The sequence below is a fragment of the Hippopotamus amphibius genome, chromosome 10, assembly GCF_030028045.1.
Source record: "Hippopotamus amphibius kiboko isolate mHipAmp2 chromosome 10, mHipAmp2.hap2, whole genome shotgun sequence".
Taxonomy (NCBI): Eukaryota; Metazoa; Chordata; class Mammalia; order Artiodactyla; family Hippopotamidae; genus Hippopotamus; species Hippopotamus amphibius.
This window is the reverse complement of record NC_080195.1, coordinates 50,951,691-50,977,514: the sequence shown is the minus strand read 5'-3', so window position 1 is coordinate 50,977,514 and position 25,824 is coordinate 50,951,691. Positions and strand designations below refer to the sequence as shown.

Genomic DNA, 25,824 nt, shown 5'->3' with positions numbered 1-25,824 from the left:
TGCTCCAGGGAGATCCCACATGCCATGGAGCAACTAAGCCCATGTGCCACAACTACTGAGCCTGTGAGCCACAACTATTGAGCCCATGTGCCACAACTACTGAAGCCTGCACACCTAGAGCCCATGCTCCTCAACAAGAGAAGACACCACAATGAGAAGCCCACACACCACAATGAAAAGTAGCCCTCACTCACCACAATTATAGAAAGCCCACACAGAGCAATGAAGACTTAATGCAGCCAATTAATTAATTAATTTAAAAACATAATAAAATAAAATACAAATAAAATAAAATATTGCATTGGCCAAAAAGTTCACTTGGCTCTTTTCAGTAAGATGTTACAAATGAACTTTTTGGCCAACCCAATACATGTGTATATATGGTGTATATATGTATATATACATACACATGTGTTTGTATGTGTGTGTACAATTCCTTTTAGAGTTAGAGTTTGAAAATATAAAAAAATATAACTGCTTTCCCTAGACAAATGTGTACATGTGAAGTTTTTTATACAATTCAGGGGCTTCAAGGTCAACATCTCAAAGTCCATGGATCCTAGATGAAGAACCTTAGTATACATCTGTATAAATCCAACATTCTAAAATTCTGACGATTAGTCTGAATGTGTGTACACATGGTCTGTAAGGAAGATAAGGAGATGATTAGTCAAAAAAGCATAGTTTTACAAAGGAATATCCAGTAGGCAGGCGGTGGCAATGATGAAAGAGAGCCATATTTTGCTAATATAATTATTAATATTACTTTCAAGCAAATGTCCTAAGTATGGAGGCTTTCATTTCCATCAGTAACTTACCCTTAGCTTGACGGTGTAGATTGTAAAACTCACGGGCAATGATATCTGCCAGCTTCTCACACCATTTCTTTGATGGACAGAAAAGTAATACTGAATGGTTATCACAAATGGTCTCATAACATAAACTAACAACATGGTCCTCATCTCCCTAAAAAAGAAAGAGAAGTAGCCACTCTAGTAGTACTTTCAAAACATTTTCATATCAGTTTAAAGTCACTCATTTTGCTTCAAGGGGAAGGTTTTTCTACTCAAAGGCATGATAAAAATCAGTTACAAAGTCAATAACAAAACAAAGAAAAAACAGAAAGAGAAAAGAAGAAAATAAAGCTCCTTATGATGCCAGGTGAGTAGGAAATATTTATATTCATTCAACTAATATTGACCGACTTCCAAGCCTCAGGTAATGGGGATATAATGGTGAGTAAGAAAAGGTCAAGTTACTATCTTTAAGGGGTTTAGATCTCACTGGGGAAACAAAGTACTAAACAAACAAATGTAAAATGCAATCATAAGATGTAGTATAAAAGAGCTTTATTGTGTTTTGAAGCCTCATATTTGACATAAATTTGACAGAAAGATCTGAAAGAAAGGTTGCCCTGAGAAACTGATGATTTAGCTGAGATGTGAAGAAGGGGAAGCATTATCTTAATGAAAGGCAACTGGGGGACAGGGAACACATTTCAAGCAGAACAAACAGCATTTGTAAACACCCAGTGGTGGCCCAGAGTTCTCAAAATGGAAGGTCAGTGTGTATAACTGGATTAATTAATTCATCAATCCATTCACTCATTAAGCAAATATTTACTATGTGCCATATATTGTTCTAGGCACTGGGGATGGTAAATAAAGCAGAAAAACAGCTCTGCCCTCAGAGTGCTTCTACTCCAGTAGGAAGGGATAGATAAAAACAGGATAAGTAAAACATGTAATATGTTCAATCGACATTTGAGTAAAGTCCCAAAGATGAAAGGGTAAACCCTACTGATGCCTGGTACCGGCAAGCATTCCAGATAAAGAGAACCTGAGGTGGGAGATTCTTGGCATATTATGGAATAGCAAAAAGGCTATGGAAGAAGTAAGAAGGAATACAGAAACTGAAGTCAGAGCACTAAGGGAGTGGGGCAAATCATGTAGGGGCTTGTAGCCTACTTTAAAGATGTTGGCTTTCATTCTAAATGAAACAGGAAACCATCACAAGTTTTTGAGCAGGATGGTTACATGATCTGATACTCATTTTAAATAGATCACTAGCTCTTGATTTAAGCAGAGACTGAAGGGGACAAAGTAGGAAGCAAAGAGACCAATTATGAGGCTACTTCAAAAATCCAGGTTAAGAGTTGAAATAATTTAAATGGGGTAGAGGCACAGACATGGTAATAGAAGAAGATTAACAGGAGAGTAAATGAATGTGTTTACTAATATATTTATTGAGGCAACCAAGGCAGTCAGGTGAAATTTGGGGTACAGAGCAAAGCAACTAAATAGGATCCCATACCAGGCATGCAGAAACTACAAATCCATACCTATGAGGGTACTAAAACAGATTATTTAGTCCTATTCCCGGTTCTAAACTTACCCTTAACTATTTCAGTACTCAGAGGTACAGCTCTGCATAAAAATAGACGCCTCACACCACAAATCATGAGTCAGTCCTTTAACCTCAGGACTGAAGAATCAGGCTTAGAAAAATACTGTGAATTAAATGTTTTAAAGTATATTTAGGGGTGGGGAAGGGGAAATTTATCATTTATCAAGCACTTTCTAGATGCTAGGAAATTTTTTAATTAAATTTCATTCTTATAATACTAAAGATAAGTATTATATCCCATTTTATAGATGAAGATACTATGTTCAGAGAAGTTACATGATTCAGCTAATATCATAGCTATATCAAGTATCCCTATGTAGTACCAGCAGTACATATATATTTTTTTTTTTGGAATGCCAAGTGTCTTCTGTACTCTTTCATTATCATCATAGGCTTTGCATCAAGATACACAGCAATGACAGCAGGTTTCTTTTTAAACCTTAGTATTAAATATTAAATAATCTTTCCCCACTTTAATTTTACATTACTCTGCCAAGAAAAAATTAAAATTCAAGTTATCTGAAGCCTGGACACACTTCCATGATTAGCTGGGCTGGGTAAAAGTTGGTGGCTTTTTGGAGTCATTTTCTGACTCCAAAAAATTATGCTTTTTCCATTCTACTATATTATACCTATACCATTAAACAAAAGGTCAATTTTCCACACTAGTATTTAGTGTAAACAAAGCCATGAGAAAATTTTTTCCAAGTTAAAAAGAAAAATTGACAAAATTTTATTACTTACACCTATAGGAAATAATATTTAAACTGAAGACACATCTACATTTCTTCTCTCACCAATACCATCAATTCTTTAAGATGAAACCAATTAGCTTAACATTAGGAATCCTTCTAATGGATGTATAATGCATATGCAACTACTTTGCAACCCCCTATTTTACTTAACTCAAAAACTGTTAGCAACTTGCTAGAAAATGCAATCAACACAAAAGTACTGGTGGTCATTACATAAAAATAATGACTTACCTTCACTTGCAGCATGGGTTGAAATTCCCTCACAAGCTTCATTGAAGAGTCATAAATGGAATTTCCAATTTTTACCGATTCCAGCAGTGGTACAGGGCGAAAGTCAGTGTGGTAGAGTTCAGCATTCAACCAGGAAGCCACAAGCTCCAAATTTGGAAGAGTAGCACTCATGCCAACAATCTGCACAGCATTAGACAGAGGACTGGCTAAATCTGCCTGGCTGTGAAAAACAAGTAAAAATGATGTTAAAAGACATATAGTATTAATTACAAATAGTGCTAACAATAGTCTTCGTCATGTCCTTTGGTACATATGTGCATAAATTTCTTTAGGGTATATACCTAGGAGTAAAATTGCTGGGTCATATATTATCTTCAATTTTATTAGATAATGTCAAACTGTTTTCCAAAGAGATTGTACCAAAGTAACACCCCTGCAATCCATGTGTTTTTTCCCAATTTTTTTGAGATATAATTGACATGCAGCACTGTAAAAATTTAAGATGTAGAGCATAATGATTTGACTTACATACATCATGAAAAGATTATCACAATAAGTTTAGGGAACATCCATTATCTCATATAGATACAACATTAAAAAAATTGAAAAAGTTTTTTCCTTGTGATGAGAACTCAGGATTTACTCTCAACGACTTTTGCATATAACATACAGCAGTATTAATTATATTTATCATGTTGTACATTACATCCCTAGTACTTATTTATCTTATAACAGTAAGTTTGTACCTTTTGACTGTCTTCATCCACTTCATTCTCTCCCCATGCCTGCCTCTGGTAACCACAAATCTGATCTCTTTTTCTATGAGTTTGTTCATTTTTGAAGTATAATCGACCTACAGCACTGTTAGTTTCTATTACGCAACATAGTAATTCAATATTTCTATACGTTTCAAAATGACCACCATAAGTCTAGTTACAATATGTCATCATACAAAGCTATTACAGCTATTAACTATACACTTCAGATCCATGATTCATTTATTTTGCAACTGAAGTTTACACCTCTTAATCTCCCTCACCTATTTCTTTCCTCCCCATAACCTCCACCCTTCTGGCAACCATCTGTTTGTTCCTTTTTTTTTTTTTGATTCCACATATAAGTAAAATCATAAAGTATTTGTCTTTCTGCCTCACTTACTTCACTTAGCATAATACCCTCTAAGTCCATTCATGTTATTGCAAATGGCAGGATTTCCTTTTTTCTTACGGCTGAGTAATATTGCACTGTATATAAATACACCATGTTTTCTCTACCCATTCATCTATTGATGGGCGCTTGGTTGCTTCTATACCTTAGCTAATGTAAATAATGCTGCATTAAACCTAGGGATGCATATATCTTTTTCAAATTAGTGTTTTTGTTTTCTTCAGATAAATACCAAGGGGTAGAACTGCTGGATCATATGGCAGTTCTACTTTTAATTTTTTGAGGAATCACCATACTGTTTTGCACAGTGGTTGCAGCAATTTATATTCCCACCAAAAGTGCACAAGGGTTCCCTTTTCTCCACATCCTTGCCAACACATGTTATTTGCTGTCTTTTTTGATAACAGCTATTCTGACAGGTGTGAGGTGATACCTCATTGTGGTTTTGATTTGTATTTCACTGATTAGTGATGTTGAGCATCTTTTCATGTGTTGGTTGGTCATCTGTATGGCTTCTTTGGAAAGATGTCCATTCAGATTCTCTGCCCATTTCTTAGTAGGACTTTTTAATGTTGTTTATGAGTTCTTCATATATTTCATTTATTTTTTTAATATATTTATTTATTTACTGGCTGTGTTGGGTCTTCATTGCTGCACATGGGCTTTCTCTAGTTGTGGCGAGCAGGGGCTACTCTTCACTGTGGTCCTCGGGCTCCTTACTGCCGTGGCTTCTCTTGTTGCGGAGCACAGGCTCTAGACACATGGGCTTCAGTAGTTGCGGCACGTGGGCTCAATAGCTGTGGCTCACGGGCTCTAGAGCACAGGCTCAATAGTTGTGGTGCATGGGCTTAGTTGCTCTGTGGCATGTGGAATCTTCCTGAAGCAGGGATTGAACCTGTGTCCCCTGCATTGGCAGGCAGATTCTTAACCACTGCACCACCTAGGAAGTCCTCTTCATATATTTTAGATATTAACCCCTTATTGGGTTAATTGTTTGCACACATCTCCCACTAAGTATGCAGCCTTTCCATTTTGTTGAAAGTTTCCTTTGCTGTGCAAAAACTTTTTAGTTTGATTATAGTCGCATTTGTTTATTTTTACTTTTGTTTCCCTTGCCTGAGGAGACATATCCTAAAAATATTACTAAGACAAACATCAAAGAGCATACTGCCTCTTTGATGCTTTCTTCTAGACGTTTTATGGTTTCAGGTCTTGATTTAAATCTTTAATCCATTTTGAATTTATTTCTGTGCATGCTGTGAGAAAGTAGTCCAGTTTTACCAACACCATTTATTGAAAAGGCTGTCTTCTCCCTATCATGTTGTATACTCTTGCCTCCCTTGTCATAGATTAATTGCCTGTATAAGTGTGGCCTCATTTCTGGGCTTTCTAGTATGTTCGATTGATCTACGTGTCTGTTTTTAGGCCAGTGCCATACTGTTTTGATTACTGTAGCTCTGTAGTATAGTCTGAAGTCAGGGAGTGTGGTGTCTCAAGCTTCGTTCTTCTTTCTCAAGACTGTTTTGGCTACTCAGGGTCTTTTGTGTTTCCAGACAAATTTTAGAATTGTTTGTTCTAGTTCTGTGGAAAATGCCATTGGTATTTGGTAGGAATTGCACTGAATCTGTAGATTGCCTTGGGTAGTAAGGTCATCTTAACAATATTTCTTCTTCCAATCCAAGAACACAGTGTATCTTTCCACCTGTTTGTGCTGTCTTCGATTTCTCTCATCAGTGTCTTATACTTTTCTGAGTACAGGTCTTCTACCTCCTTAGTTAGACTTATTCCTAGGATTTTTTTTCTTTTTTATATTGGAGTATACATGATTTACAATGCTGTTTTAGTTTCACATGTACAGCAAAGTGATTCAGTTGTAAACGTCCATTTATCTATTCTTTTTCAGATTCTTTTCCAATATAGGTTATTACAGAGTATTGAGTAGAGTTCCCTGTGCTACACAGTAGGGCCTTATTAGTTATCTATTTTATATATAGTTGTGTGTATATGTTAATCCCAATCTTCTAATTTATCACTTCCCCCTATGTTACCCCTAGGGTAACCATAAATTTGCTTTCGAGATCTGTGAGCCTGTTTGTTTTGTAAGTTCATTTACATCATTTTTATTAGATTCCACATATAAGTGATACAGTATTTGTCTTTCTGTGTCTGACTTACTTCACTCAGTATGACAATCTCTAGGTCCATCCATGTCTCTACAAATGTCCCAGTTTTGTTCCTTTTTACGGCTGAGTGATATTCCACTGTATATATGTACCACATCTTCTTTATCCATTCATCTGTTGATGGACATTTAGGTTCATAACCTGGCTATTGTAAATAGTGCTGCAATGAACACTGGAGTGCATGTTTTTTTGAATTATGGTTTTTCTCCAGGTATATGCTCAGGTGTGGGATTGCTGGGTCATATGGTAGTTCTATTTTTAGTTTTTTAAGGAACCTCCATACTGTTTTCCATAGTGGCTGTGGAATATACATTCCCACCAACATTGTAAGAGGATATCCTTTTCTCCACACCCTTTCCAGCATTTATAGCTTGTAGACTTTTTGATGATGGCAATTCTGTGTGACGTGATACATCACTGTAGTTTTGATTTGCATTTCTCCAATAATTAGCAATGTTGGGCATGTTTTCATGTTCTTTTTGGCCATCTGTATATCTTCTTTGGAGAAATGTCCATTTAGATCTTCTGCTCACTTTTGATTGGGCTGTTTGTTTTTATGATACTGAGCTGCATGAGCTGTTTGTACATTTTGGAGATTAAACCCATGTCAGTTGCTTCATTTGCAAATATTTTCTCCCATTCTGTGAGTTATCTTTTCATTTTGTTTATGGTTTCCTTTACTGTGCAAAAGCTTTTAAGTTTAATTAGGTCCCATTTGTTTATCTTTGTTTTTATTTTCATTACTCTAGGAGGTGGATCCAAAAAGATATTGCTGTAATTTATGTCAAAGAGTATTCTGCCTATGTTTCCTCTAGGAGTTTTATAGTATCCAGTCTTACACTTAGGTCTTTAATCCATTTTGAGCTTATTTTTGTGTGTGGTGTTAGAGAATGTTCTAATTTCATTCTTTTACATGTAGCTGTCCAGTTTTCTCAGCACCACTTATTAAACTGTCTTTTCTCCATTGTATAGTCTTGCTGCCTTTGTTGTAGATTAATTGACGATAGGTAGGTTTATTTCCGGGCTTTCTATCCTGTTCCATTGATCTATATTTCTATTTTTGTGCCAGTACTATACTGTTTTGATGACTACGGCTTTATAGTATAGTCTGAAGTCAGGGAGCTTGATTCCTCCAGCTGTATTTTTAATTTCTCAAGATTGCTTTGGCTACTTGGGGTCTTTTGTGTTTTCCAGACAAATTTTAAGATTTTCTGTTGTAGGTCTGCAAAAAATGTCATTGGTAATTTGATAGGTATTGCATTGGTCTTCTACCTCCTTAGACTTATTCCTAGGATTTTTATTCTTTTTGATGCAATTATAAATGGGACTGTTTTCTTAATTTCTCTGATAATTTGTTGTTAGTGTACAGAAATACAACAGATTTCTATATATTAATTTTGTATCCTGCAACTTTATATAATTCATTGATGAGTTCTAGCATTTTCATGGTGTCTTTAGGATTTTCTGTGTATACTATCATGTCATCTGCAAACACTGGCAGTTTTACTTCTTCCTTTCCAATTTTGAGTCCTTTTTTTTTCCCTTGTCTGATTGCTGTGGCTAGGACTTCCTTACTATTCCACCTTTGTCATCACTTAGTACTGTCAACATGTTAGGTATTTTGGACAGTGTGTGGTAATATCTCTTTGAAGAGGTAATTTATATTTCTTTGACTACTAAGGAGATGAAGCACCATTTCATGTTTAGACACCGTTTGGATACCCTCTTATAAATCTCTGCTCAAGTTCCTTACGCGTTGATATATTAGATTGTATTTTTTTCTCACTGACTTGTAGAATTTTTTTTAATGTTCAGTATAATGACCTTCCTCTTTCATTAATGTTTTTTATAAATTCATTTATTTATTTACTTATTGGCTGTGTTGGATCTTTGTTGCTGTGTGTGGGCTTTCTCTAGTTGCAGATAGCAGGGGCTACTCTTCATTGTGGTGCTTGGGCTTCTTAGCGTGGTGGCTTCTCTTGCTGTGGAGCACAGGCTCTAGGCTTCAGTGGTTGTGGTTTGCAGGCTCCAGAGCGCAGGCTCAATAGTTGTAGCACACAGCCTTAGTTGCTCCACAGCATGTGGGATCTTCCAGACTCAAACTCATGTCCTCTGCATTGGCAGGCGGATTCTTAACCACTGCACCACCAGGAAAGTCTCCTCTTTCATTAATTTTTTTGCTCGTCTTTATTATTTCTTTCCTTCCACTCTCTGTGGTATTATTTTACTATTCTTTTTGTAAGTTCTAGAGATGAGTAAGTCATTAATTTTCCAGGCTCTCCTCTTTATTAATATATACACTGTATACTATCAATTTCCCTTTAAAAACAACTCTAGCTGCATTTCACAATTTCATTAGGAGATATTTTTATGATACTTCCATTCCAAACTATCTTCCTATTTCTATTGTGATTATTTTTGTCACCCCAAAATGGGTCAAAATGTATTTATTAATTTTTAAACACGTGGGCATCTTTTAGTTATATTTTTCTTATACTTATTTCTAGCTTAATTCCACTGTTGTCAAAGAATATATTTTAAATCACTTAAATCCTTTAAGATATGCTGTTTTATGGCCTTTAGCATATGGTAGATTTTTCTTTAATGTTTCATACATAACTGAAAAGAATATATATACAGCTTTTATGTGGTAATTATCCTACGTACATCCATCAGGTCAAATTTGCTAATTATATTAATCATACCTTCTATATCCCTACTAATCTGGAATATAGATGATTATTTGCATGTTTTCGCACATACTGCAAGAGATGTGTTAAAATCTCCCTACACTGAAAGACAAGAACTCCTAGATTGAAAGCGTCTGAGTACCCAGCACAATGTTAGAAAATAGACCCACACCAAGACACATCAGTGAAATTTCAAAATACTAAGGAAGAAAAGGATCTCTTAAAAACTCTCAGAGGAAATTTTTAAAATTTATACAAGAGATGAAGGATGAGCATGGCATTGGATTTCTCAATAGTAATGAGAAAAATAAAGCACTATCTTAAAAACTCTAAAAGTATTTAAAATCTTGATTTTTTTTATAAATTTATTTATTTATTTATTTATTATTTAATGGCTGTGTTGGGTCTTGTTTTGCTGTGTGCGGGCTTTCCTTTTAAGTTGCTGTGAGTGGGGGCTACTCTTCATTGTGGTGCGTGGGCTCCTCATTGCTGTGGCTTCTCTTGTTGTGGAGCAAAGGTTCTAGGAGCATGGGCTTCAGTAGTTGCAGCACGTGGGCTCAACAGTTGTGGCTCACGGGCTCTAAAGCGCAGGCTCAATAGTTGTGGCACACGGGCTTAGTTGCTCCACGGCATGTGGGATCTTCCTGGAGCAGGGATTGAACCCGTGTTCCCTGCATTGGCAGGTGGATTCTCAACCACTGCGCCACCTAGGAAGCCCTAAAATCTTGGCTTTTGTACCTGGAAAATCTATGAAATAATTCTAAGGCATTTTCAGACGTGCTAATTTTTGAAAAATTCATAACTATAATAGCCTGCACAATGAAATAAAGTAGAACTTCCTGTAAGATATCCCCACTAAACTTAGAAAGTAAATCAAGAGAAATACACATGATCACAAAAAAAAGCGGGGCTCTGACTCAAGCAAACAGCAGTGGAAATGAATCATAATGATAAAAAGAGATCCCAAGATAACTGTTGTGCAGCACATATGTAGATTAACCACCTATCTAAATCGAAACAACTCAGGAGGCTTTAAGAGAAATTTCTTCAAGAAAACAAATTTAGGACTTCCTAGGTGGTGCAGTGGTAAAGAATCCATCTGCCAATGCAGGGGACATGGGTTCGAGCCCTGCCCTGGGAAGATTCCACATGCCACGGAGCAACTAAGCCCATGCGCCACAACTATTGAGCCTGTGCTCTAGAGCCCATGAGCCACAACTACTAAGCCCATGTGTCACAACTATTGAAGCCCACACGCCTAGGGCCAGTGCTCTACAACAAGAGAAGCCACTATAATGAGGAGTCTGCGCACCACAATGAAGAGTAGCCCCCGCTCACAGCAACTAGAGAAAGCCCATGTGCAGCAATGCAGAGCCAATACATAAATAAAATAAACAAATAAATAAATTTATAAAAAAAAAAAAAGAAAACAAATTTGGTAGAATAGCAAATGTGTTGGAATATATTGGGTGGAGATTTATATAAGTGGGGAAGAGGCTGGAGATAAATCAATGATAAGTTCATAGAAAACCAAGTCAACAAACAAAAGACATTTATTAATTTTGGAGAAAACAAAAAGTTATTTAGCAAGTAAAAATAAACATAATATACCACATGGTTCAGTTGACAATGACACATATAGTCATAGTAGTGTAGCACTGCATACTGAACTAAGCAAAATTAGGACAAATATATTTGGAGAATAGGAATATAATGAGAGGATAAAGAGAGACTATGGGGGTGGAGGAGGAGATTGCTCAGGGTGAGTAAAAAATATAAAAAAGAACTAGATCTTCATCTTCCATAGTAAAAAGTCTATATAATGTGTAGAACTAAAAACTCAAGTAGCTATATTTAGAGATATCACTGTAAATAAAATTTTTAAAAAGCTGCAAGAGTTTAAAATAGTTACCTCTGCCTACTACAAGCAACTATAGGCCAATAAAATGGACAACCTGGAAGAAATGGACAAATTCTTAGAAAGGTATAAACTTCCAAGACTGAATCAGGAAGAAAAAGAAAACATGAACAGACCAATCACAAGTAATCAAATTGAAACTGTGATTAAATATCTTCCCACAAACAAAAGTCCAGGATCAGATGGCTTCACAGGTGAATTCTATCAAACATTTAGAGAAGAGCTAACACCCATCTTTCTCAAACTCTTCCAAAAAATTGCACAGGAAGGAACACTCCCAAACTCATTCTACAAGGCTACCATCACCCTGATACCAAAACCAGACAAAGATATCACAAGAAAAGAAAATTACAGACCAATACCACTGAAGAATTTAGATGCAAAAATCCTCAACAAAATACTAGCAAACAGAATCCAACAACACTTTAAAAGGATCATACACCATGATCAAGTGGGATTTATCCCAGGGATGCAAGGATTCTTCAATATATGCAAATCAATCAATATGATACACCATATTAACAAACTGAAGAATAAAAACCATATGATCATCTCAAAAGACGCATAAAAAGCTTTTGACATAATTCAACATCCCTTTATGATAAAAACTCTCCAGAAAGTTGGAATACAGGGACCCGACCTCAACATAATAAAGGCCATATGTGACAAACCCACAGCAAACATCATTCTCAGTAGTGAAAAACTGAAAGCATTCCCTCTAAGATCAGGAACAAGACAAGGATGTCCACTCTCGCCACTACTAGTCAACATAGTTTTGGAAGTCCTTGCCACAGCAATCAGAGAAGAAAAAGAAATAAAAGGAATCCAAACTGGAAAAGAAGTAAAATTGTCACTGTTTGTAGATGTCATTATACTATACATAGAAAATCCTAAAGATACCACCAGAAAACTACTTGAGCTAATCAATGAATTTGGTAAAGTTGCAGGATACAAAATTAACACACAGAAATCTCCTGCATTCCTATACACTAACAATGAAAGATCAGAAAGAGAAATTAAGAAAACAATCCCATTCACCATTGCAACAAAAAGAATAAAATACCTAGGAATAAACCTAACTAAGGAGGTAAAAGATCTGTACTCAGAAAACTATAAGACACTGATGAAAGAAATCAAAGATAACACAAACAGATGGAGAGATATACCATGTTCTCAGACTGGAAGAATCCACATTGTGAAAATGACTATACTACCTAAAGCAATCTACAGATTCAATGCAATCCCGATCAAATTACCAATGGCAATTTTTACAGAACTGGAACAAAAAATCCTAAAATTTGTATGGAGACACAAAAGAAGCTGAATAGCCAAAACAATCTTGACAGGAAAAAAAAAAATGGAGCTGGAGGAATCAGACTCCCTGACTTCAGACTATACTACAAAGCTACAGTAATCAAGACAGTACGGTACTGGCATTAAAACAGATATATAGATCAATGGAACAGGATAGAAAGCCCAGAGATAAACTATAATCAACTAATCCATGACAAAGGAGGCAAGGGTAGACAATGGAGAAAAGACAGCCTCTTCAATAAGTGGTACTGGCAAAACTGGACAGCTGCATGTAAAAGAATGAAATTAGAACACTCCCTAACACAGTACACAAAAATAAACTCAAAATGGAGTAAAGACCTAAATGTAAGGCCAGACACTGTAAAACTCTTAGAGGAAAACACAGGAAGAACACTCTTTGACATAAATCACAGCAAGATCTTTTTTGACCCACCTCCTAGAGTAATGGAAATAAAAACAAAAATAAATAAGTGGGACCTAATGAAATTTCAAAGCTTCTGCACAGCAAAGGAAACTATAAACAAGACGAAAAGACAACCCTCAGAATGGGAGAAAATATTTGCAAATGAATCAACAGACAAAGAATTAATCTCCAAAATACATAAACAGTTCATCCAGCTCAATGTCAAAAAAACAAACAACCCAATCAAAAATTGGGCAGAAGACCTAAATAGGCATTTCTCCAAAGAAGACATATGGATGGCCAAGAGGCACATGAAAAGCTGCTCAACATCACTACTTATTAGAGAAATGCAAATCAAAACTACAATGAGGTATCATCTCACACCGCTTAGAATGGGCATCATCAGGAAATCTACAAACAGTAAATGCTGGAAAGGGTGTGGAGAAAAGGGAACACTCTTGCACTGTTGGTAGGAATGTAAATTGATACAGCCACTATGGAGAACAGTATGGAGATTCCTTGAAAAACTAAAAATAGAGTTACCACATGACCCAGCAATCCCACTACTAGGCATATACCCAGAGAACACCATAATTCAAAAAGACACATGCACTCCAATGTTCATTGCAGCACTATTTACAATAGCCAAGTTATGAACCTATATGTCCATCAACAGATGAATGGATAAAGAAGATGTGGTACATATATACAATGGAGTATCACTCAGCCGTAAAAAGGAACAAAATTGGGACATTTGTAGAGACCTGGATGGACCTAGAGACTGTCATACAGAGTGAAGTGAGTCAGAAAGAGAAAACCAAATGTCGTATATTAACACATATATACGGAATATAGAAAAATGGTACAAATCAACAGGTTTGCAAGGCAGAAATAGAGACACAGATGTAGAGAACAAACATATGGACACCAACGGGGGAAAGTCAGGGCAGGGGGGTTTGAGGTGGCATGAATTGGGAGATTGGGATTGCCATATATACATTACTAATAAGAAAAAAATATCAAATTGTACACTTTAAATATATGCAGTTTACTGTATGTCAATTATATCTCAATAAAAGTTCTTAAAGAAAAAAATAGTTATCTCTGGAAAGTAGAGGATAAAGAAACGCTATTTTTCATAATTAGTCTTGACTACTTAAATAGGATATATATATAGCTAACAAATACAAAAACTGGAAAAAAAAAAACACTGGATTTTAAAAATTCTGTCACAAAAGTGGTGAGCAGCCAGAAATTTAGGAATGTTTTCAAAATAACCTAAAATCACTCTTAATCTTAAGTACTTCTTTTGGAACAAAAATGAACTCCTGTATATGAGTTTGTTCTAAATAAGTACTACCCTCCTTTGATGCAGTTAACTCCTACTTATTATGCACTTCTGCAAACACTTTCTCAACACTGTTTGGAATCTCAGGAACTTAGTTATTTCAGGTACTTACCAAGATGCTGATTTCCGAGTAATATAGCAAATCTTGGTCAGCAGAAGTTCCAGCAGATACCCTCGGTTAGAATCTCCCAGCATATGCAATTCATCCACAACCACCATTCCTAAAGAGATTTTCCAGACACTAGTTTTTACAGAATTTCACAATTCCAAAAATTTTAAAGGACTCAATATCTTATAACTTGTCATTTCATTAAATAGCTGTCATTAGAGTACACTGCAGGTAATACAAATTTCTAACCATAAAACAAAAATCAGATTCCACATAACAGCCAATTCTTTTCCAAGGTATTTCAAGTATCCTAAGTGGTCTTACCACAATGTATTCTGAATCTAAAAATCAATGATTAGCTAGCTAATTCAGGTCCAACTCAAGGAAAACTTCATCTTGTTACTCAGACACTTCTTAACTGGCAATCTTGTAGAAATACATGTACAATGAAAATCAAGGACATCCATGACAATTATTCAGTGGGTTGACTTTTCTATGGGGAAAACAGCCAGGGCTACCACACTGATGCTAGCAAGTGCTTAGAAAAACAGAATCAGATCAAGAAGAAATAAATGATTTTAAGGGGATGTTTTTGTTTGATTATGGTAGACTAGTGACTCCCCCTACTATAAAATAAATATGATCATAATTCCCTTCTCCCCTACTTGGAGAATCAAACCAGTCTATCCACCTGGAATAATGCTCAAGGACTATGGAAAATTTAGTATCAACCAATGCCTTCTTTAGTTAAACATTTTCATAACATCATAGTTTGCCTGTGCACTGGCATCCCAACAAATCCCCCCCCCCCAAAAAAAACCTTACAGACTATTTCCTAATGACACATGATGATCCAAAAGGATCAGTAAGCTATTTCCAAAGCGTATTGTATGATGAGTTACTTCAGGATTCATTCATTCAAAAAATATTTATTCCACCTAGTGTGCTAGGCACTGTGCTAGGTATAGTGGATATAACAGTTAATCTGATACAACACAATCTGACAATTCTGATACAAACTGATGAATGTGATTTCTCTCTCCAAGCTGCATAGAGCAGAGCCCGTGTCTCAATAATCTTTGATTTTACTCCCTAACCCTACCTTACTCTAACTTTACCATTTAAGTTCACCAGGATGACAATGAGTGAGTGACTGATATTCTTGCAGCTTCTATTGCTGCTATAACCATTCCCTTCTTGTTGCTACCTCTACATAGTGGGCTTTCCCAAGTGGTTGAAAAAAAGAAGGATTAAAGTAGCTAAGTCCCAAGCTCAAATACAGTGCCAATTTCTGTAGCTCCCCACCATTTGCGTGCTAAATGGTAGCCTCTGGGTCCAGGCCTAATCTAGATACCATAGTACCAGAATATGATACTGAATACATATATACACTAATTGCAGAGATGGCAGATGCTTCATTCTATTCCTGGTAAACTTTAAACAGGAAAACAGCAATGAGAAATGGCCTGAGGGCTCAAGGATACCCTCTATGTTCTGTAAAGTGCAAAAATACAAGGAAGTAGAGTCAATAACATTAGTAGGATGCAAACCTTTTTTTTCACAGAGTTCCTAACATTACAGATGCCAACTCACCTCCAGAAGTAGATGACAATAGAATAAAACATAAGACATACAGAAATCACAACTCTACTCCATTCTATCAAAAATAGCAAGAAAAAGTATATACTTATTTCCTTATTTGCTTACCTAATAGATCCATCTGATTTTCCTCTATGAGACGATTGATCAGACCATTGGCTCTCTCAATTGTGCAGACAGCAATGTCCAAAGAAGAGAAATGTCCTGTTGGAGAGGTACTGCCCATATAGCCATCTACTTTTATTCCTGCTTCCTGAAACAGACTCTAAATTGAGTAAAAAGGAAAAATACAAGTGAAAATATTTGAAATTCATGAATCTTAAATTGGGTCTTTCCCAAAACATAGACATAAGTATTCAAAGACATTTATCAGATTACTGTTAGTTATTCCTGGTCAGGGTACACTGGTTCTTTTTAGAATCATATACTAAAAATAAGAAGTTTAGAACTGACAAAGCTCAGTACAGAGATTTTCTGTTAAGACAGAGTCGAATAAAATGGCATACTTAATCAAATGAGTTCCAAGAGCTCTTTATAGAAATTAAAATTAAAGAAAAACTACCTTAAAGTACTAACATTTTTAATCTAATAAACAAGCAAGAAACTAGCTCGTTCTTTAACACTAATGTAATATTTTCAGGAACAAATTTATACTTCATGAGGAAAAGAGTCTCATTATCCCACTAAAGACTAGTTTTTAATATAACAGAAGTAAAGATTTCAAAAGTAAAATGCAATGGGACTTTGATGTTAATTTTCTTTTAGTTTAACTTTTAACTAACATTCTTCTCAATAAAAAGGATCCTTTCATCATTTTGCTATTTTGGTCCAAGCTGAAAGGATGTTACTATGTAGAACCAGTTTTGTTGGCTATTTGGCCTCTGAAATAACTGTTAAAAAGATTTATAGAACCACTGAATTTTAGAGCTGTTCATTCAATAAAATGTTTCGGAGTTAACCCCATAGTTTAATTTTACCAATGAAAAAATAGAGGCCCAGCAGGTTATGTGTCTGGCCAGAAGACACAGGCAGTGGCAAAACTGGGGTTAGAACTCAGATTTTTTGTATTACCAGTGCCATTCCATCTTGCCATTCCAAAATCACATTTTTTCACTGCACAAATCAGAATAAATTTATTCTATTTAATGAAATATTGTATTTGTAAAAATACCTTACAGACCAGTGAGTATCACAAAAATGCTTACTGTTATTATTCATTTTTACAGAAGAATAGAAGAACAGAACACAGGTCTAGAGCTTTACAAAAGCACCAATGGATCTTGTTCTTCATCCTCTAAGGTTCCCAAATGGCCCTCCACCAGGATGGGATAAGCTTCTTCAAACACACTTCCTTTCCATGCTTCAGTCTAGTCCTACTATTTATTCACTTCAGATGTTGATCCTTAATTTGCACATTTATATGCTAATTAAAGCACTCTACCTATTTCCTAAGGAAAAGTTTACAAATTTTTACACAATTTTCACCAATTACTCTTTGATTTAATGGTCCTTTCTCCTTTTGCAGTAATGTAAAAGTTTCCCCTCATAAATGGTCAACTTTTAAAGCTACATTGGGATGTAATAAAAGAAACTTTATTTTCAATTGCTTTTATAATTCTGTTTCAAATGAGTAAAGCCAAAGCTGCCTATAACAGCTTTAACAATTTCAGATTCAGTAAAAGAACATTACCTGGAGATAGTATTTCTTCTCTTTAGCCACAGAGACAAACGGCAGAATAAACAGAGCTTTCCTACGTGTTTCCAAGACCCGTTTCAAAATAAGTAGTTCAGCAACAAGAGTCTTCCCAGCACTTGTGGGAGCTAAAACATGTTATTCCAGAAGGTTATCACAAAAAGAAGTAATATTTGATACACTGCATTAATAAATGTCTTAAATCATATCCCATAACTAAATAGCCCAAGGCTAAACTATCATTAAGGTCCCAGCTAGCACTTGAAACCTTTATAACCTGAAATGCCCCTGACTTTAAACCAGCTTTCTAAATATTCTCACAGTGAAAATAGAGACAAGTAAATCTATACATCAGCAATAAATGATGAAGATTACTGAGTACCTAGCTTATACCTAAAGATCCTTTCCTTTAAGTACTGAATAGTTAAAAGCCCTGCTTTGGGGAAGGAGATAAACAGCTTTAATACACTGTGATAGGAGCTATGATAGAAGTTGAGGGAGAAGAGCTGTAAGGAATTTTATGGAAAGGAAACAGAACTTATGAGAGCAAAGAAGGCAAGAAGAAAGGGATGCCAAGCAGAAAAAACAGCATGCATAAAGGTCTAGAGGAAAGCCTGGTATGTTCAGATGATAGTAAGTAATTTAAGAAGTCTGAAATATAAAGTACAAGTAGGGAAGTGAAAAAAGAGATAGGAAAGTGCCACGTGGAGAAGAGTTTTATAATCCTGCAATGTAAGGAATTTATCCTGAAAGCAATGCAGAGTGGCTAGTGAGTTTTAGGAAAAGGAGTGACAAAATCATATTTGTACTTTATAGAGATCATTGGCTCAGGAGCAAAGCAAGAGCAGAAAGAAAAGATTAACTAGTTACAAAACTAATGCATAATCTAGAAGATGACAGTAAACTAGGTAATGGACCTAAGAATAGAGAGTAGTAGTCAGAATCAAGATATTTGAGGTAATAGACACTAGACTTGGTGATCAATTAATGTGAGTCGGTGACCAGAGTTATGAATGACACCCAAGCTTTTGTTTAAGCAATTGAAACGGTCAGGCCATTCTACCACCGCCACTAACTGCCACTAGTTAGCATTTACTGAGTATTTCCTATGTGCCAAGAACTTCTAAGCCCACACCCTGGCACTCACACTCTCTGTGCACTAGCTAACTGGCTCTCTCTCTCTCCCTCCCTCCCTCCTTCTCTCTCTCAAGTAATCTACAAGCTTACACAGCCAGTAAACAGCCTGAACTCGTATCTATTGATAGTTAATTCTCTAATTATTTTTGGTGGCCATAATGAAAAATCTAGATGACTCACAATTTCAGAGAAAACTGATAACAAAGATAGTACAGTACACCTTACCAAGTGATTAGATTCTAAAGTCAGTATACTAAACACAGATGGTTAAAAAATCACATAAGTCAAAGTTGCTCTCGAAAGCCCATATAAACCTTTCACAAAGTATATTACATAGGGTTTTGTATATACAATCCTGTATAAGCAGGTCAATTTATAAACATATAAAATGTTCACACACTGAAAAGCAACTGAGATCACCTATGGGAAGAACACATTTCCATCTCACACTGCACACTCACTCTGGGACATATGTTTGTTGAGAGGAATGGCAGGCAGATAACTCTGTTTAAATTGTCGAGGTTTTGCCTTCCCTCACCCCCACCATATAATGGAATTTTCATAATTTAAGTGTGCATATGATGAAACTCTGCTTTTCATATATTTTAAGACTTTCTCTAGTTATAAAGTACTGTCTCAACCACCTTACCTCAAGAGAGTATCCCTTACATTCACAATATCTTAACATAGTAGAGAAGTTAACTTGCACAAATTTGAATACCTGAATACACTAAGTTCTTTCCTTCCAGGACTTGTCCAAGCAAAAGGCATTCTGCCTGCCATTCAAACATCTTTTCTACACCAAAACTGTGATATTTCTCCAGAACCGCTGTAGGAAGTCCCCAATTTGCTAAGAGCAGCTTGTCTATTTGATCGTCAGGAAACGTCTGCCTGCATTCCCCTTTTAGGAAAAAAAAAGAAAAAAAAAAGGAAATAGTTGAATTTAGTTCTAACATAGGACTTCAGTAATTAGCCTTCCGCTGTGTTTTGGAATTCCTATGTGTTGGAAGGAGGCTAAAGTACATCCTGACATAAAGCACATCCAATACAAGGATCTGTGAGGAGCACTGGGAACTTCCGAGAGTGGATCCTCTACAGGTGACGAGACTTGGCCAGCTGGTAAGTTGTTTCTGCAAATAAAGGTCGAAAGACCCAGAAACCACTTGCAGATCACTGCCAGGCGGTCGCTGAATATCGACTGAAAGCTCCTCCACGTCAGCAGAAAGTGACGTGCCGCCCCACGCCCCAGTCACAGGCTGAGAAGGGGAGGAGAAGCCTAGCGGGCCGTGCAGACGAGCGAGCTCCGCGCGGTGAGGACACCCCGGACGAGGGGCCTGGCCCAGCCGCCCGCGGAGCGCCGGGGAGTACCTGCAGCTCCGGCCGGCGGGCAGCCGTGGTCCTTCAGGCTGCGTCTCAGGCCCGGCGGCGGGCTCAGCACCGGCCCGGAGAGGAGCAGGGGGCTGTCCCCGCTGTCCCCGCCGCCTCCCGAAAAGGAGTCTGAGCCTGATGCTGAACGTCGCCGTTTCCCACTCCGGCGCGTCAGATTCATCGCGAAATCGTCTCCGCCTTTCAGGGAAAGGAACAGCCGCAGCGTCCTCCAGCTCGCGAGAAGCCCAGCCTGGGGACCAGCGCGGCCGCTATCGTCCCGCCGCGGCTTTCAAAGTCAGGCCTCCCAGCCCGCCCCGGAACCATAGAGTTCTCAGTGGCGAGAGTAACCTGAGGACCATAGAATCGTGGGGGAAGGAGCGGCTCTCGTTGGGGGCATAGACTTCCGGCCTCTCAGCTCAGTTGTCGGTTAGCGTAAGAGAACCGGAGTTGGACGTGGGGGGGGGGGGGGGGGGGTTGGGGGGGGTGGGGGCGGTGAACCAGAGTCAGCATATATAATCTACAATTATAATTATACTGGCTTAAAATGTTTGCTTTTCTTTTTGTGCATGTCTGGTTTAAATAGCAAAGTTATGTTAACTTCATAAAATGCACTGCCTGTAGTAGGTAGAGAAGTAGCTCTATTTAACATATTGTGTTTTAAAAATAATTATTACAGATTATTGTAAGACGAGTGTGGAGAAAAAAGAGAGTGAGCCAGGCAAGCAGATAATGAGGAGAGTTTATTAAAGGGAAGGGAGAGAGAGAGAGAGACTGACCTTTAAGGAGAGCCAGCCCCCTCCCTTGGGCCTGGTTTTTTATACAGGGAGAGAGTTTAGTTTATCAATAACGAGTCGCGGTGCCTGCTATCGGCTGATTGATCTCTGGCCTTGGAGAGAGTTGGAGGTGGTCATGTAGCCTTGGGGCAGCAGGCGCCAGCAGTGGCAAGAGGATGCTTCCTGAGCAATCCAATCAATCACCTGAGCTGTCTCTAACCTGTTAGAGTTGTTTTAACGAGTCTCCATCTAGGCCCTAACATTCCAGCCTTTTTATTTAGGATAAGGGCCGAAGATCAATCATCTTCAGTAACTGCTTCCTGCTGGGCAGGGGTGTCATAGGGGTGAGATAAGAAAAGGCTGGAATGTGGGTCCAGAGGATCTGTGTGGACTTGAAGCTTTTTATAATTTGAGTGAGTTAAAAACAGCTCATGAATGTTTTGATTGGTAAAGGCTCGAAAACGGTCCAAGATGACCCGGTGATACACGATCTTGTTCGTTTGAAATGTTGATCTGGCAGAGAGGAGGCAATCATCAAGGACAGTAGAAGTAAAATGATCATCCTGCAGAACAAATGGGACACACAAAACTGGAAATACCAAGTTAGATTTACATGTGACATGGTATTAACACATAAACCAAAGCAGTCGTCATTGTTAATGATTTTAGTGTTTTTCTACGTATGAGAAGATGCAAGAATTGGGCTCATAAAAATCCTTTACCTGAAAATATCTATCTGAAGGCCTGTTCTGCCAGTTTTGTTTTTTCCATAGCACAGGTGCCTTATTTCTGATTTCCACCCCAAATTCCTTTCAGAGGTGTTGAAGGTCAGCAGCTGCAGCAGCTCCTGAATTAAATCTTTGCAGAGGCAGACAGCAAGTGTCAGTTTCCAGCCAGCAGGACCCCTTCATGGCCATAGATTTGACCATGGTTTGTGGGGGCATTTCATAACCATTTGTCCCACGGTGCTAGGACTGCTCGTTCCCAGGTCTGACAAAGATTTTGTTGACAGGCCACTTAATGTGCTATTTACTGGACTAGGCCTTTCTTGCAGCAAAAGTCTCTGGACACCTGTCTTACTAAAGTCTCTTATGGTCCAGGAAAATATTTCCTCTTGTTGCTTTTTCTCATAGCTAGAGTTACACCATTACCATCATTTATCTCATATGGAACTATATATCATATTTTTATCAGAGGCTCAGTCACACATTAGGTAATGCAAGAAACAAAAAATTTTTGAAACAGGCAATTACAGAAAACAATATAGCTAGCAGTATTAGTAAGGTTATAAATAAGAATTTAAGTCAAGAACTTTCATTAGGTGTAGCCTAGTATGTGCCGAGGTTATCTGGCCTTGTCTTTAATGTATGAAGTTAGGCTTCAGAAGCAAACTTAGAGTGTCCCTTCAATAACTCAATTAAGTCTTGTAACAGTATAACATAACAGCAAGGAACTATCTGGGAAGTGAGTTTTTATTGTAAGGGCATCAGCTCTGTAGCCAGGAAAGATTTTAACCCTTCAGATAATAAAAATGAGGTTTGCCAGGGAGCCGGGAAAATCCAAGTGGCCGTCTTGAATTTCCCATAGCCCTGACTGTTTACTTTACAGCCACTGTTTACCCATTCTGAATCCCCCGATTTAGGAGTGGACTGTTGCCGTGTTTAAGGACATCAGGATGGCAAAAGTCTGACAATGAGGGGTTAATTTCTGTAGACGCAGAATGAAAGAAATTTTGTCCTCTTAAGAGAAAAGCCAAGTTCAAATTTTTGCCAAATTTACTTTAACCCTAGCCTGTCTTGACCATGCATAAAACTCTTTTCAGGGTCTATCTTCCACAAAACTTTCTTCACTTTCTATAACCACTTTATTCAAAAATTTATTCACTTTCATACAGAAATAGCCACCTGTAAGTCAGAGTTACTTCCTTTTCCCTTAATAACATGTGATTCCATTCTGCATACCTTCTCCACTGAAAACCCACATTCCACTCTCCCACTGTACACTGAAACGTCCTCTTTACTATTTTTATTAGCTTTAGTTACATGTCCAAAGCAGAATCCTCATCTCCCAAAACCCCAATTTCCCATGAAAACCAAGAAGCAAGCAATCGTCAACTGTCCTTCACACCAGCACTCCGCAGACTAGAGAACACAAATACCAGTGATAATTTCTTGAAAAATGCTCTTTTACATAGAAAATATCCTAGTGTGGCATCAAACACATTCATTAATATTTCTAAACCTTTGTTTATCTGTAAAAGGAAGCCAGTGTTCAGTAATTAATGTTTTAGTGTCTTGTTTTATTCTTAAAAGTTTACCCAGAGCTCTTATTCACATTTTCTTTCCTTAAAAATTTCTTCACATTGTTGACACATTTGTAACAGATAGCTTATATTAAACCTAGGCACAATAAAAGTTATAATTAATGTTGATGACTTTAAAGACATGTCTGTATTTATTAGACAAACAAACATTAATACCAGGTATTCATTTAATATTGCATATTTCCCAGTTTGCGTGAACCTGAAATTTATTTAGCTTCATTTCTCTTGTCAATTAGAATTGTTTGATTTGTAAGCCCTTACTTTTCTTTTAGGCCAATTAAGTAGAGCTCGTTTACAAATTAACCTCACCAATATTATTCATAGACAAAGACACACATTGAGACATACATACATCCAGACAGACAGAGATCTCATAGTTTCCAGCTTGAGGTTTAAAATGTCTTTTTGTCTCTCTCTTTTTTTTTTTTTTTTTGACTTGAAGTTTTATTAAGCAACCCAAGGCCAAAGTCTCTGGCAAAGTGGGCTGTGTTGTATCCCAAGGACATGATAAGAGTTAAATTTAAGCTTTCTCCTAGGCATATTTTTGTTCTCCAGGGTCAGAATTTTGAAAAAAGTATTTTAACGAGCTAGCTTTCTCTAATTGCACATGTAAAAAGAACTGGTCTTGCAATTTTAAAAAGTTTTATTTTAACCAGTTTTCTCCGGAGTCTAAAGAATATTGTGGCCATCAGCGTCAAAAATCATCTTTCCTTTTTGTAGTCCTAGTTTTATAGCTAAAATATAGACCAAATAGTGTTCAAATTGGGCCTAATAGCAGAGGCAGACTGGCTGATAAAATGTTGTCCCAGCAGGTTCAGTCAGGGGAACTGCTTGTATTCCAATAGGAAATGGTATATAGATGACCAAAGGCGGGGGGCGGGGGGCAACCAGGATCCTCCTCCTATCCCCGATCCCCGCAAAGCATTTATTTCCAAACAGCAGATGTCACAGTAGGAATATAGCATTAACAGTCTGATTAACTTCCTGAGAGCATAAGGTGGTCCACTATTTGCTAAAGACATCAAAGGAACTATTCCATTACATTTCCAATCCACCCAGAAACTCCCCTGCAGAGTCTTAAGGATATTCACACAGGTTAGGAGAGCTTCTATCTGTAAAGTCTCTAGACACAGCCACTGGAGAGAGCACTCCCTTCTCGGCCAGGCTTGGCAAGCGGCTGAGAGCCATGCCAGGAGCCAGCGCTCCTCCCAATTCTTTAACGTTTTTTCCTGACAGTGGATTAAGAAGCAATTTAAATGGAGATTTCTATTCCTTTAAGGCAGAGGCCTTGTTCCCCAGGAATGTCGCTTTGAAGTTGGGCGCAAGAGACCCTGTCGTAAGAGTCTTGTGATAATAGGTTTTAATCCCTGTTGCTGTTTTTGAGCGATAGGATATTGGGGTTGATTGGGGAATTTAGTGGGGTCTTTGAGACGGATACGAATAGGAGCATGGTGAAAAGCGACCGACGGGCTATCTGTGTCCCAAACTGTGGGGTTTACTGAGGGTAGTGGGGGTGGAGAAGAGGAAGTAGGTTGAGAAGTAGTAGCCAGGCTAGATCAGAGGGTGGACTTGGTATAGTGACAGAGGCTTTAAATTTGGAGAGGAGATCCCTCCCATGAATACGGCATTTTGGGAGTATGAGAAAAGAATGAGAAAATGGGGTGTCTTGGAATGTGCAAGGCAGAGGTTCAGTGATTCGTGGCATAGATGCTAAACCATCAACTCCCACAACAGAGACCTGAGAGATCTGTGTTTTTCCGGAATAAGCAGGACTAGCAGAGTAAGTGGCCCCCTTGTCGATGAGAAAAGATCGGCTTACCTGCCATGTTAAGAGTTACCCTGGGCTCCGTAGAGGTAATGAGAGTTGGGGCCAGGAACTCTGGGCACCTTCAGTCTTCAGCGGCGAGTCCAAGAAGGCTGGGCAGAGCTAGGTCAGAAGACTCCTGCTCGGGACCAGGAGGAGATGTCTGAGTCTCTGGAGGGGGATTTGGACAGTCGACCTTGCAATGTCCCTTCATGCCCCAGTTGGGACACGGACCTGGAGGGGGCCATGGCTTGGGGCATGAGTGGGCCCAGTGGCCTTCTCTGCCACATTTAAGGCAGGGCCCAGGTGGTTTTCTTTCCTTGTTTCTCCATGGACGTTTGGAGCCCTGTAGGGCAGTGGCTAAAAGATGGTATTTTGCCTGATGTCTTTGGACCCTCTCTAGTTTTGCCTGTTCTTCCCAGTTATTGAAAATCTTAAAAGCCAGATTTAAAAGGTCTCGTTAAGGGGTTTGAGGGCCTTCTTCTGCCTTTTTTAACTTTTTTCGGATATCAGGGAATGATTGGGAAATACAATGGGTGTTAAGGACAATAGTGCCCTCCGTTGAAGTGGGATCTAATTTTGTATCCTCTTGTAAGGCTTCCG

The 25,824-nt window shown here is 37.8% G+C and overlaps 1 protein-coding gene across 1 annotated transcript in view; it reads right to left on the bottom strand.

Moving 5' to 3' along the window:
- Positions 1-20,603, bottom strand: part of POLQ (DNA polymerase theta) — a 112,075-nt gene extending 91,472 nt beyond the window's left edge. Inside the window, exons 1-7 of the mRNA XM_057697538.1 lie at positions 20,322-20,603; positions 19,675-19,854; positions 17,814-17,944; positions 16,232-16,388; positions 14,528-14,636; positions 3,393-3,612; positions 819-966 (exon numbers count right to left, since the gene is read on the bottom strand). Of these exons, the coding sequence (XP_057553521.1) occupies positions 819-966; positions 3,393-3,612; positions 14,528-14,636; positions 16,232-16,388; positions 17,814-17,944; positions 19,675-19,854; positions 20,322-20,502 (1,126 nt within the window). The 5' untranslated portion in view covers positions 20,503-20,603. The remainder of the gene's footprint in view (positions 1-818; positions 967-3,392; positions 3,613-14,527; positions 14,637-16,231; positions 16,389-17,813; positions 17,945-19,674; positions 19,855-20,321) is intronic.
- Between the last annotated feature and the right edge of the window lie 5,221 nt (positions 20,604-25,824).